This window comes from Antechinus flavipes, chromosome 4 (assembly GCF_016432865.1).
Source record: "Antechinus flavipes isolate AdamAnt ecotype Samford, QLD, Australia chromosome 4, AdamAnt_v2, whole genome shotgun sequence".
Taxonomy (NCBI): domain Eukaryota; kingdom Metazoa; phylum Chordata; class Mammalia; order Dasyuromorphia; family Dasyuridae; genus Antechinus; species Antechinus flavipes.
This window is the reverse complement of record NC_067401.1, coordinates 460,316,018-460,330,744: the sequence shown is the minus strand read 5'-3', so window position 1 is coordinate 460,330,744 and position 14,727 is coordinate 460,316,018. Positions and strand designations below refer to the sequence as shown.

At 43.3% G+C, this 14,727-nt stretch overlaps 1 protein-coding gene across 5 annotated transcripts in view; it reads left to right on the top strand.

The window, feature by feature from the left end:
- The window catches only part of SGIP1 (SH3GL interacting endocytic adaptor 1), a 278,616-nt gene that overhangs the window by 142,935 nt on the left and 120,954 nt on the right, over positions 1-14,727 (top strand). For all 5 annotated transcript variants that reach the window (XM_051999484.1, XM_051999486.1, XM_051999483.1 and 2 more), the window contains exon 4: positions 6,349-6,412. In XM_051999484.1, the coding sequence (XP_051855444.1) occupies positions 6,349-6,412 (64 nt within the window). The remainder of the gene's footprint in view (positions 1-6,348; positions 6,413-14,727) is intronic.

Here is a 14,727-nt window from a genome sequence, read left to right as displayed (position 1 = left end):
TTCAAGGCCTTGGGAGGGACTTTCAGCTGTCCTGTGATGGGGAAGATGATTCTGTGGGAGTGGTAGCCTCCAGCCACATAACGGATGACTCAGCTCACCCAAGAGACTTGCCTGACTCATGGGGCTTGGAGGAAGGCCTGAGCAATTTGGACCGAATTGACTCCTCTCCCTGTTCCCTCTGGGAGTCATAAACACAAATGCTGAAATATCCATGGCTGTCCGAACTTTGAAGGAGCACTCAGGCTCATGCGAAAGCCTGTGTGCATGAGAAGCAGTCACCCCAATAACTAAGCCTCCATCAGAGGCCTGCCATGCCAGGCACTGTGCTAATCCCTAGGGATGCCTCCCAAGGCACCTGGCACACCCTTCAGGTCCTTCCATGTTTCCCCGGCATTGAAGAAACCAGTCCTACTTCGTCCCTCTGTTGGCTTATGGAGCAGCAGAAAGACAAGCACCCTCCTTAAGGGGCTTACACTCTACTGCTTCACCATGAGGATGAACAAGGCTGATGGTGGTCTGGCTTTCAGCAGGCAGATCCAGAGGCATTGCCCTTCATCAATATGGCAGTCTCCATCCCAACCATGCAAGCTTTAGCCATTCATCAATATGGCAGCCTCCCATCCGGACCATCCAAGCTTTAGCTCTTCATCAATATGACAGCCTCCCATCCTGACTGTCCAAGCTTTAGCCTTTCATCAATATGGACAGCCTCCCATCTGACCATCCTAACCTTTAACCCTTCATTAATATGGCAACCTCCCATCCTGACTGTCCAAGCTTTAGCCCTTCATCAATATGGCAGCTTCACATCCCGACCATCCAAGGTTTAGCCCTTCATCAATATGGCAGCCTCCCATCCTGACTGCCCAAGCTTTAGCCTTTCGTTGCTATGGACAGCCTCCCATCCTGACCATCCTAAGCTTTTGATGAGCTATTCCCTATAATAATTATAACATAATTCCTTATGATAGTGGGATTTTGGAGTTTCATGGTAGGTTTCAACTTGCTTCAGTGAGGGGTAGGCTTTTTCAGCTGAACCAAGTTCACTGAAATCCAAATGACAATAAAAGCAGAGCTCACACCCAGTAACCCAGAGGCCAAATTGCATCTGGTGTGATCAGAAATCTCTCAACACTCCCAGGGACAGAAGTCAGGGAGTGTGATTCCTGCAACCTCTCCCATCATTACTTTGTAATTGAGGGCAACATTATGTCGCCATTTTAAAGGCTTTACTTTGTTGTAGTTAGGCTAACCTTTCACAGCCAAGGAGTGACAGACATCACCAAGAGAAGACCTGGATTAAATGGAAAGACTGCTGTTGTGTTGTCAGAAGCCACGCGATTCCTCATGTCATCCATCCTTATCTCCAGTGTCTCTTTCTAGATCCAACTCATTATCCATCTGCAGTCCTTGTCATCAGACATACTAATGGACAACTTCCCCAGCTAGGCATCCGGCTATCTTGTAATCTGAATGGGCTTTTTTACCCATTTCATCTTATTGTTGAGGATGGTTGGGTCAATCTTTACATTAATGTAGTTTTCTCTAAGGAGGCTCAAAAAGCCATAGATATAATCTGTTGGCTGTAGTCAAGACAGAAGGGGCTAACTTCATTAGCCCTTTATTAGCATAAGTATGGCTTGGCTCTTCGGTAGTACAATGGAAACCATGGTTAATAACCATGATGAGGTGAAAGTTAGCCCATCCTTCTGGGCATGGGGAGTGGGAAGCAGTGAGCATAACAGTCTCTTAAGACCCACATAAACTGATGTTGAGTGAAATGAGCAGAACCAGGAGATCATGGTACACGGCAACAGCAAGATTATTCGATGATCAATTCTGATGGATGTGACTCTTCAACAATGAGCTGATTCAGGCTAGTTCCATGATCTTGTGATGAAGAGACCCAGAAAGAGGTCTGTGGGGACTGAGTGTGGATCACAACATAACACTCTCACTCTTTTGATGTTCATTTGCATTTTGTTTTCTTACTCATTTAATTTCCTTTTTCATCTGATTTTTCTTATGCAGCAAGATAATTGTATACATATGTTTACACATATTGGATTTAGCATATATTTTAACATGTTTAACATATATTGGTTTACTTGTCATCTAGGGGAAGGGGTGAGGGAAAGGAGGGGAAATTTTGGAGCACTAAGTTTTGCAAAGGCCAATGTTGAATAATTCTCCCTCCATGTGTTTTAAAAATAAAAAAGGTTTAATAAAAAAATGGAGGAAAAAAGATAACAGCCTCTTAAATCTTAGAGCAGGAGAGGATCTGAGAGCTCATGGGTTCTAGTGTCCTCATCTTACAGACTTGCTGTATATGTGCATGCATGTATGTGCACATGAGTGTGTTAAGACTGGCCTGATTCTGTCACCAGAATAGAGAGGGCTACCAGGTGGGTTTTCTTGTTGCTGTTGTTTTTAGCCACGGCACCTTATGAAACGAGGCTGATAACACAGATGTTTCCCAGTTCTGTATGGCTTTTTCCCATTTCTGTTCTAACCATAAGCAAGCATTTTAAAGACTTACAATTGGCCAGATCTGTGCTAAGGATAGGATAGTAGGGATGAAAATACAAAGAATGAAACAGTGGGTATCGGTAGAAAAGGTATAAACAAGTCTTTAGATTGTCAATCAGTATAAATTAAATGCTGATCCCTGTAGAGTTCCCTATTGGTCTCTATGGACCATCCTATGAATTGAACAATTTGCCAGATAGTGTGCTAAGAATAGGAATAGCAGGGATAAAAATACAAAGAAGGAGACAGTGGGTATTGGTGGAAAAGTATAACGAGTCTTTAGATTGCCGATCAGTATAAATTAAATGCTGATCTCTGTAGATCTCCTTGTTGCTCTCTATGGACCATTCCATGAATTGACCCATTACAGGAAAGGATTGACCCACATCTCTGGTTATTATAGAAGCTTTGAGTATTTGGAGGATGGAAACCTGGAAGAAATAGGAGCTGTTTTCTCTGAGGTCCCTCGGTCCTGGAATAATGGGAAGAAGTAGCAGATGACTAGACTGCTACTTGATAGCAGGAAACCTTCCTAGCAATGAGAGTTGTCTCATTGTGGGATGGGCTGCATGGACAAGTGGTGGGCTCTCTCTGTGTGGAGATCTGCAAGCAGACTGGATAATTGTGCTTCATTATTACATATAATAGGGATTTCTTTAACAAATGGATAGGCTATTGATCTCCAATTCTCGTAGTCTCTGATTCTAAAAAAAAAAGGAAGATTTCTAAATATGACAATAAAATGAAAGGAGAATTCATAACAAGCTTTCCTTAGAAGAAGAGGAAAGGAGTTGATTTTGCTGAGCATCCAAGGGAAGCAAGAAGCATCCATTAGCAGGATACTTGGCCATGTCCCCAGATAAAGTAGCAGTAAATACAGAGATGCAGAGACTACTTGGAAATTAATTGCATTTCTATGCTATCCCCCACCAATCCCATCAGAGAGGATAAATACGTCACTCATTCTGGGGAGATGTGAGGAAGAGCCTTCCAATTAAATCAACAAGGACTTGGATGAAGGGGCTGGTTTGAGAGCCCAAGTCATGCCTGTAATACAGACCGTGTGGCCCTGGGTGGGTCATTTTATCCTTCAGACCTTCAGGAATCTCTTGAAATTGCCCATCAAAGAAGGGAACTTCCACACTAGAAATTACCCATACCATGAATGTCCTACAGATCTCTCCCAACCCAGGAGTGACTTGAATGTGAAAGTGGCCACAGAAGAGGTCAATAGGACTGTCTGTCTCAGGCCTTAGTTTCTCTAAATGTTAAAAGAAGTAATTAGGCTACAAAATTGTGTGAGATGTTTCCAGACCAAGAGAAAAAAAATTCGTTTTCTTTATTCTAAAGTAGCAACTTCTCTAGAATATTGACTCATTGCATTGAGACCAGATCGTTTTAATTTTATAGCTAGTTTTTTTTTTTTTTTTAAGAAAAAAGGAAAAGGAAATCTATACAGCCATTCAGAACAGCCCACCGAATCTTGGTTTGGTTGTCTGTTCCATTAGTGAACTACAAGATGTGCCCAGCTATGACACTGTCACTGACTGGAAGCCCTCCGTGCTCCTTAAAACAGTCGTAATTAGGAAGAAGAGAGATACAGGACTGTTTGTTCTGGCAGCCTAAAGGCAGGGCCCTGGCAGCCAGGTGGATAATGACCAAAACCCAGAAGCAAATCCCTTGATTTCAAAGACAATTCAAAGATAATCTTTTGTAGGCAAGGAGAACCCAAAGAAGCCCAGAAAGGTTGTGATATGTGCAAGGGCACACAGCTAGTCAAGGGTAGAAGGTAACAGTGATACGATGTTTGGTTGGCCACGTCACAGAAATATCACTAGATTCCAGGTCAAAAGACTATGGTTCTGGTTTCACCATTTAACTGTACATCCTTCTCTTGGTCTTTGAATTGTCCATCGGTAAAATGAAGAGATTGAGCTGGATGCTTCAAAAGTCCTTCCTAAGGACTTTCCAGACTAGCTTTTCTTCTGTGTCTTTAGTCAAACACAATGCTTGGACCACAGAAAGCATTTAATAAATTACTTTCTATCCATCAATCCATCCACTGTTGAACTTACCAGGCTTGGATGACTGCCTCCTAAGTCCTTCTCTGGATGGATATTTGAATTTGGAAGCATGTGCCAGGCTCGGGTTCCCCTGGAATAGTCTTTGGGAAGCCAAGCCCTGCTGAGTTACTGTAAAAAGACTTTAGTGGGAGATAATGTATGGGAGGAGAACTAGAGGCAATATAAGGTGCTAGAACTGTAGCTAGAGGAGAACTCAATGGTCACTTCCTCTAAACTTCTCATTTTGTAAATGAGAACACTGGGGCCCAGGGAGGGGCGGTCACTTCTCTGGGATCACATGATAAATATCAAAATCTCGACTTGAACTCAAGACCGAATAGTCCAAATCCTGTACCTTTACCAACATACCAAGCTGTCTCTGTGTATGTGTCTCTGTGCACTATTTTGTTTTTCATAAATATCCGATCAGAAGATCCCAACCCAATACAGCAAGGAGGAGCTATATTTTTAATAGAAAAAGTTTTTGAAAATCAAGCTAATTTAAATATTTTACTACCCAAAGTTGTTTGTGATAGTAATCTCAAAGAACGTAGTTGAACAAATGGTGACATTTTCTTCCACTGCTAATGAGTGGGGCTCAGTATGGGATCTACAAGCTGTGGTTCCTCATTCCAAAAAACTTTTGTGTCTCTTCCCCCACCCCCCGGCCCCTCACTTTTAAGTCTTCTTCTTTCTCCCTGAACGTTCCCAGTTAAGACAATATGGAGGACACAGGGAGCCGTGGACAAAGCGAGTAAAACTGAAGATTTTGATGTCATTTCCCAAGCCTCCCTCCCCTCCGAGGACTCTAAGATCCAACACTAGCTCTCCTCTTGGCAGATAAAGCCTTTCTCAGCCTACCTTTCCAGCCTTCTTACTTACTTCTCCCATTTCTTATTCTATGGTGTAGTTGATGCGCTTTCTTATTGCTTGCTTGTAAGGGGCTCTCTGCCTTTGCACTGGCCAGCTGACCCTATGTCTGAAGCATCCTTCCTCCTCCTGTTTGTTCTCATTCATTCTCTCTCTCTCTCTCTCTCTCTCTCTCTCTCTCTCTCTCTCTCTCTCTCTCTCTCTGTCTGTCTTTCTCCAAGACACAGTTCAGGTACCACCTTCTACATGAACCCAAAATCTCTTTAGTCTCCCTTACTCTCAATAGTGCCCTGAGATTGGAGGGATAGCCTTCTTTAAATCACCTGAAAACCCAAGCAGATTCATGGAGTGAGCCAGGTCTGGCTTTTCCCACGAACAACTTTTGAAATGGCTTGAAGAGCACTTCAGGTTTCTTTCCTTGGAAAACATCTACATCAAACATCCATTCAGTACCGGGCACCATAGTAGGCCCTGGGGATAGCCTTTGTCTACAAACAATTTACATCCTATTGGAGAAAAGATGTGTCTATGTATTTATGTAAACAACCCCCCATATATCTTATTCCCAATAAAATGTAAATTTCTCCTAGGTAAAGGCTGTTCAACACACACACACACACACACACACACACACACGTGTTAATGTTGATAATTAGTATTTATTAATTAAATTAATATTTATATTTATTTATATATTAAATATATATGTATAATTAAATTAATTAAAATAAATTAAATTAATACATGTTTGTTTGTTGTTTGATCAAATTATTTAAATTTAATCATGCTTATTCCTCAAGCCTATAAGTCTAGAGAATGGATCACACCTGGAGAAAGGAATATGCTAAGGGGATTGTTGATCTGTATTTTTCTTATTTCTACATAGGATTGAAAAAACGTACAAGGAAGGCCTTTGGAATACGGAAGAAAGAAAAGGACACTGATTCCACGTATGTACCTCAGACGGGGCCATTGGAAATGTTGGTCTCCCCTTAGAGTCCCATCTCCATAGACAGTTGCATGTCATGACTTCTTTGAAAAGATGCACCCTGCCAGGTTTTCTAGGACTGACATCCTGTTAAGAGTAGCCTCCATCTGGTCTTCGTTCTAGTAAGGGATGGCAATTTTCTGGTTCTCATACCACACTGACAAATGGTTGGATTATTCATGACCCCATGATGCTCGGGGGAGGCAACACGGAGGCAGGGAGGGAGACCTGGCTTCAGATTCAGAAACTGTCCTGAATTCAAGACCCATCTTTCATCCATATTCTCTCTGTAACCACAGTCAGGAAGCTTTTGATGCAAGTCATCTCTCTAACATCATAAGTAGCATAAGTATTTAGTGGGAAGGGAGATTCCTCACTGGGAGCTCCCTGGATAGGCAAAATCATAAGTGCAAAGCAAAGAAAAAACTTCTGTGATGCTCCCATTGTATCTGCCTCTCTCAAAATGTATGAATAACAACTATCCCTAGGAGGGAAGACCAATAGGCAGGATCATTACTCCGTGCATCCTTTTCAGCCTCCTGATGGAGGCTGTGGAATTGAATTCCCTGGAAGGCTTCCATAATAGAATTAGCAATCTTGTGCCCAGTCAGTTAATGCACAACTCTAGCTGAAGCCAGGGGAATGGATTAAATGTCTTCTGTTGGTCTCCTCCAGCCCTGCTTATTCCTGACCGTCTCCCAGACTTGCTGTGGTTAAGAGAAATAACTAATAATTATAATAAATTAATAATAATATAATATTATATTATATATACTAATAACAATAAATTAGAATTAGGCAGAAGATAGGAAATGTGGATGGGGCATCTGGGTTCTACTAAAATAGATATATGTCCACTAACGTAAGAAACCAATGCCATAAGTGCTTTAAAAAACTTGCCTGGGAGCCCATCAGGGAGACCTCAAGGATCACATTTTGAAAGGAATTTTCAATGAGTCTATGATTTAATTATTTCCACTAATTACACATCTTCTTAGGGCAGAACCATAACTAAGGCTGGGTTAGCGAGGCTTTGTTCCAGGTACTAGCATCTGAGGAGCAAGCTTCCTCTCTCTCTCCCACTGACCTGCAGCACGATGTCTCTGCATTTTGGAGTCCTTCTACCAATCTCTCCCAATAATGCTAGCTTCTCCTGCATGATTACTGCCCCCTTTCCCTGCCCTTTCTAGTCCAGCACCCCCAGAAACCTGTAATCCTTGCACCCCTCTCTCAAGATTCTGCCATCACTCACTACTTTCCCCACTTTTCTGCTACCTCCAACTCCTCCTAGAACCTGGGTTTCAAAGGCAATTCCCCATGATGAAGGGGTGCTCTCTGTGACTCCTGTTGGCTGTTCTGCTCTGGAGCCATCTTAGGGTGGCACCTAGTCAGTGGTTCTGAAAAGAGATCCAGGCGGGAAAATCAGCACTTATTTTTGTCCTAGGTAGAAATAAAGTGGAATTAGTGACAATGGCCACAATAATAATAATACTCACTACAATGCTAATAATAGATAGCATTTCTATGGCACAGAAAGGTTCTCAAAGCATTTTCATTTGATTCTTAATTCTGGTAAATAAAGGTTATTATTTTCCTCATTTTACAGTTAAGGAAACTGAGGCAGACAGAGGTCACACAGCTAATAAGTGTCTTAAAGCCAAACTAGAACTCAGGGCCTCTTGACTTCAAACCTAGTGCTCTATCTGCTGTGCTACCAGCCACCCCTAACAACCTTCATTGAATCCCCATCGCCCAAAGGGAATCCCAACTCACTAGGCTGGCGTTCAAGATCGTCCGTCCTTATCTCCATAGCTGTGTAATTTAATATGTGATTAGCAGAATTATACGACCGTATGTGACTTATAACTCAGCTAGACTGCTCGATTGGCCACGCTTTGGGTATGTCCGATATTTCACCATCATCATCTTCACTCTCTCCCCCCCTTCCATAATGCCATAGAGTTTACGAGTCACTTTCCTCAACCACTCTGTAACTCTGTGAGCCTCAACAACTCTGATAGTACAAAAATTATTAGCTCCATTTTATAGATGAGAAAACAAAGGCTAAGTCACACAATCCTGGAGTTAGAACCCCCAACCCAGGCCATTAGGAGGAAGCAACTAGGCTTAAGGGAAAGAGTAGAGAATGTCAAATCCCAGCCCTGCCACTCATGTGATCTATGTGACTTCCCTTCCCTGGACCTCAGTTTCCTCATTTGTAAAATGAGGACCTTTTGAGGTCTATTCTAGCTTTAAGTTCTGGACTTCACATTCAGGGCTCTTTTGATCACTCTACAATGCATGACCATCGGGATCTGGATGAGGAAGAGTATGCAGAGAGGACCAAGCTACAGGTTTACCATTGTTCCCTCCCTCTCCCACCCACAACCAGATTATTCTTTATGCTTTGGGACAGATTGGTTCTATTTTAACATGAACGATAGGGATTACTCCTAAACCGAGGCTGGATGGCCGTCCTCATCTGAAATAGGAGGAGATCGTGCTCTGAGTAAAGACTGGACCAAGTTGGGTCCCAGCATGTAACCACTGCATGATAAACTGGGGAGAGCCCAGGGGAGGACTTGAGTGGGTGACATGTGAGGGGGTTTCCAAGTATTTGAAAGCTGGTCACATGGAAGAAAGAACAGCATTATTCTCCCTCATCTAAAGGGCGAGAACGAGGAACTATGAGGGGGGATTTCAGAGAGACATATTTGGGATTAATGTCAACAAAGATTTTCTAGCTATGAGAGGAAATGAGGCTGCCTCGTCAAAGGGGAAGCCTTGGATCATGGGACAAGTGTCTCACAGTGAGGATCCACTTCTGCGCACAGGTTGACCAGATTCCAATTCTTTTTGGCCATCCCATTCAGACCCGGGAGGCTTTTACTCTTGATGTCCATCAACCCCTCGGATCATGACGATGGGACCCCTCTTGCCTAATTTCTGTTTCTCCCAGAAGACCCTAGGCTCTTAGCAGCATTGAGCTAGAATGGAGAAGAGACCTTACAGGATACCATCTTGTCCCATCTCTTTTTACGGATGAGGGAAATGAGTCCCCGCCAGCTTAAATGGCTTGCGTGGGATCACACAGAATAGCCCATTCTGAGAACACATGTAAACATCTCAGAAGAGAGTTTAAGAGACAAGGCAATGAACCCTCCCTCATTTATCCCAAGTTCCTGCCTACTGGTGGGAGGTCCCATTGTTCTCCTTACAAGCAGGACCCAAGAGCCTCGAGCTTTCCGAAGCCCGGTTATATCCGTCAAAGCCATTGTGCTTTGTAGAGATGGAGTGTGCGGCTTGGGTCATTGTCATTGCCGATTCGTATTGTCTTCAGGGCTGTGGCGATGGTGACTGGGTTGCTAAGCAACGCTCTGGAGGACCAGCACATGGAAGCTAACCGAGGAGGGATGGCTTGTTAGCACCTGGGCTCCCCGGTCTGGTCACCCTTCTGACGGCTGAGAGAGGGAGTGGGAAACATGAGAAATAAGTGGGAGATAGTGGGCAACCAGCCAGGTTGGACATATACAGGCTGAGGAGAAATGGCAACTTCTTAACAGCAGAAGAAAGTGAACATTTCCAAACAGGAGATGAATAAGTATGGTGGCAGAGATTTAGTTAGAAAAGAGAGACCACTCGATCCAATATGGATGTTTTAAGCCCTTCCCTACCAGGCTGGCTCTAATACACATTATTCTCACTCATATACGTCATATACTCTACCGAACAAACAAACTGGACTCACTATTACCGACACATAATTCTCCATCTTTACTCTCCGTGCCTTTGTGAAGGCCCTTCTGTATGCCCCAGACTCATTCCTTCTCCTCCTCTGCCTCTTAGAATTCTCCTGATTGTCTTTGAAAAATAAAGATTAAAAAAGTTTCTTTCCTCAAGGAAAGTCAAGGGAGTCAAGTATACGAGCACATAGCACATGAACAAAGCCAATAGGGCAGCTAGGTAGAGCAGTGGATAGCTCTACGACCACATGCTACGTGAAGCCTTCCTTGATTCCTCCAGCTGTCGGCTCTTCTCCAGCAAAATTATTTTGCATTATTGTGAATATTGTGAATCTGGTCAATATTGTGTATCTGTGCAATATTGTGTAATGGAGTTATGAATATGGAATGGGGGGGGGGTGAGGAGGGCCTAGGCTTTATAGCATCTGTCACACGTCCTGCCTGGTATCAAGCATTTAGAGGCTTAAATAAACCTCCTGAGTGGCCAACTGTGGCCAGCCATCAAAGAGAATTGGCCAGTTCCCTCTTTATATCTATCTACCTATCTATCTAGATAGATAGATATTATATATATTAGAAATTATTAGATATTCGATATATTATATATATCTGTTACATGCTGTCTCTTCCAATAGAATGGAAACTCCTTGAGGGCATGAAAATTATTTATTGTTTGCCTTTGTATAGTCGGTATCCAACCCGCTGTCTGACATAGATTTATAAGCATTTGTTGCTTGATTATTATGTACCACAGATTTGGAAGCATTTGATGCTTGATTATTATGTACCACATTCTAAAGATACAAAGACAGAACGATAAATAGTCCGTGTCCTCAAGGAGCTTATTTTCAATTTGGGCAAAATAATATGAACAGAAAAGTCTATAGAATGTCATTATAAAGTCATTGGGGATAGGGAGAGGGCTTTAATGACGGAGAGGACCAAAAAAGATATCCTAATGTAGGAGATAGTGCTTGATTTAAATTTTGAAGGAAACTAAGAGATCCACGGCAAGAAAATATATCTAGATGTGATTGATAGCCTAGGCAAAGGCTTCGAGGTGGGAGATGAACAAGTGCTAATATACTAAAAGGAGATTTTTTCAAAAATCAATGGCTCTGAGATTCTTTATCTCTGGCCTGGAGTCAGGAGAATTGAGAAGTGGACCTAGGGCTTGGGCCCAAGAGCAGAGGTAGCATGTAGAACATGGAGCTTAGGCCCAGACCTCCTCCAGCTTACTGTGAGTGACTTTGGGCCAGTCCCTCTGCCAGGTCCCTTCTGATTCTGACATTCAATGGCTTTACAATCACGTTGTTCCTCCCATCCCACCCAAGATCAGGTGCAGTTTCAGGATTATAGACTTTACAATAAAGGAAAGGGCTTAAAGTCCTCCACAGAGTCATAAAGGAAGGCTTTTTCCTTCAGCTGAGGAGCACTATCTATTGATAACACACGTGGAAAAGCAATCACACAACGTCCTTCTCCCTTTCAGTGTCTGTCATGTGATCCTGAAATCAGTCAATCAGTCAATCAAGAATCACTTTCTTAATCACCTACTATGTGTCAGACATTGTTAGATGCAGGAAATACAAAGAAAATCATAATAAAAAAGTTTCTGTCTTTAAGGAACTTACTCTCTATCAAGTGAGTCAAGTACATGAGCACGTAGTATATGAGCATAGTCAGAATAGACAGCTGGGTAGAGCAGTGGATAGAGCGCCTGGCCTGGAGTCAGGAGACCCTGAGTTCAAATCCAGCCTTAGACACTTACTGTGTGACTCTGGCCAAGTCACTTCATCCTATTTACCTGTTTCCTCATCTGTAAAATGAACTGGAGAAGGAAATGGTGATCACTCCAGTATCTCAGCTGCAAAAAGCCCAAATGGGATCATGAAGAGTCAGACATGACTCAACAACAACATAGACAGCATATGTATGAAATGAATTAGGTGTAGGGGAAGGATCTTCATTCTGCCCCTCTGAAGACTTAGTGCTGATCAGTCAGCACCCAAACATTTATTAAACACTTACTGCATGCCAGGTATTGTGCTAATCTCTGGAGAACAAAGGAAGTCAAAAATGGGCTCCACCTTCAAGGACTTTACATTCTAATTGAGGAGATGGAATTGATAACATGCTGGAGACTGTTTATTTTATCCCAGAGGAAAGAGGGAGCCAGAGTTCTGGGAATAAGATGAATTGGCAGAGGATTCTGGTAAAAAGTGGGTTGTTAGGGACAGCTAAGTGGCGCTACAATAGATGGAGCATCAGCCTTGGATTCAGGAGGACCTGAGTTCAAATTTGGCCTCAGATATTTAATATGTACTAGCTGTTATGACCCTGAGTAAATCACTTGACCCAATTGCACACACACACACACACACACACACACACACACACACACACACAAAATAAGACAAACAAACAAACAAAAAAGTGGGATGCTAGCTGGAACTTAGAGGAAGTTGAGGAAACTAGGAGACAGAGATGTGGAAGGAGAGTGTTCCAGGCAAGGGAGTCAACCGGAGAAATGCCCAGAGCTGAGAGCTGGAGGGAAGGAGCAGCCTGGAAGCCGGGGTCCCTGAGCAAGGACATGCATGTGATGTATGTGTTGGAGTTCAGGGTGGAGGTTGAAGGTATAAGAAAACTGGAAAGGTAGGAGGGATGTAGATTATGAAGGGACTTGAATGCCTGAGGTTTTCATTTGTTCCTGGAAGGAGAGAAAGAGGGATGGAAGGAGAGAGGAGAAAGGGAGGGAAGGAGGAAGAGAGACAGAGACAAAGACAGGGAGAGACAGAAATAAAGACAGAAAGACAGAGACATGCAGAGAGAAATGCAGACACACACACACAGACACAGACAAAGATGCAGAATAAGAGAAAGAGAGGAGAGGAGAGGACAGAGTCAGACAGAGAAATAGAGATAGAGAGATAGAGACAGACATAGAAACAGAGAGAGGAGAGAAAGAGGAGACAGAGAAATAGACAGACAAACAGACAGACAGAGACAAATACATACAGAAAGAGAGACAGAGATGGAACGAAAGTAAGGGTGAGGGAAAGAAGGAGAGGGAGAAAAGAGACATAGAGAGAGACAGAATACTTAGAAAATTGGGCGGCTTCTCTCTTCCTCTCTCTTCCTCAGCCCCACAGCCATCCTATCTGTGCACCATCAGGATCATCATTTCTTGAACCCTTCCTCTGCTTCTTCCACTCCAGGACTCATCTCTCTGCTCACTCTAGTGTGACATTGAATTACATTAATTCCCAAGAAGTGGGAAGATTTGTGTTCCTTCCCCGGGAAAAGGCGTGCTGAGGTCGGCTCCCCTCACTTTTGGCTCATCAAAAGTGGGATTGAAATGGGACTGAAATGGAGGGTCCCTCTTCCTGATCCCAGTCCCCATTGTCATGGCGTTCTCAGCAGGAGCACAATTCTTGCACCTTCTCGGGGATTTAATTTTTATGATACCCCATGAATTTCAGTTCCGGAAGGACTGCATTACTGGCCGAGACCCTTCCCCTCTTCTATTTTCTTTCTCTTTTTTTGGCTACTTTCCATCCCCTGGAGTTATGAGGAATAAAATATCATAAAGTAAAGATGCTCATCCCTAGTTAAAAGTAAGTGAGAAAATATTAGAAAGTCAGAAGCCATGCAAGTGATACAAAAGAACTTCTAGTTCATCCTTCTCCCCACATTGAGGAGGAAACAGACCCAGAGCCTTTAGCCTGCCTTTGTAGCCTGCCAAACGGCCTCCTCTGTACATCTCGTCAAATTTCCCACCTCTCTGCCTTTGCCCAGGCTGTGTCTTGCCTCGTTCCCACCAGCCCAGGAAACTCATTTCTGTCTCCTAGAACGTCTAGCTCCTTTCAGGCCTCAGATTGAGCACTACTCCTCCTTCCTGTGGCCCTTCCTGATTTCCCCAGTTGGCAGGACTCCCCCCATCCCCAGTCCTTGTGCTGCATTTTGTATGTAATGTGCTTCCACCAGTTTTCACAGAGCCACCTAATGATAACTGTAGTTAGGGGCTTCCTCCTCACTTCCCTGTGAGGTACACTGCCAGGGTTTCTGCCCCTTCGAAAGATGACCTTTGTACGGTAGCAGTCTCCTAATCGTTCTACAGTCCCAAGTCTCCCCACTTTCCATTCCATCCTCCAAACAGCCCCTGCATGATTTTCCTAAGGCCCATCTGACCATGCTACCCCATTATCACTAAATTCCAGTGGCTCCCTGTTATTTCTAGGATCAAATACAAACTCTTTGGCATTTAAATCCTTCCTCAGCCTGGCTTCTACCCATTTTTCTAGCATTTATTATACATCATTTACATTCACACTCTATGGCCCAGCCAACTGATATCCTTGGGATTCCTCTTACCCAACCCAACCCACTTCCCATCTCCATGCTTTTGCATGTCTTCTGGGCCTAGAATGCACTCACTCCCTCTTCTCCTTTGCTTCTTAAATTGTTTTTTCAAAGCCCAGTTCAGGTGCTGGAACGAAACCCTTCTTTATCCTCAGCAAAAGTAGTTAATGTC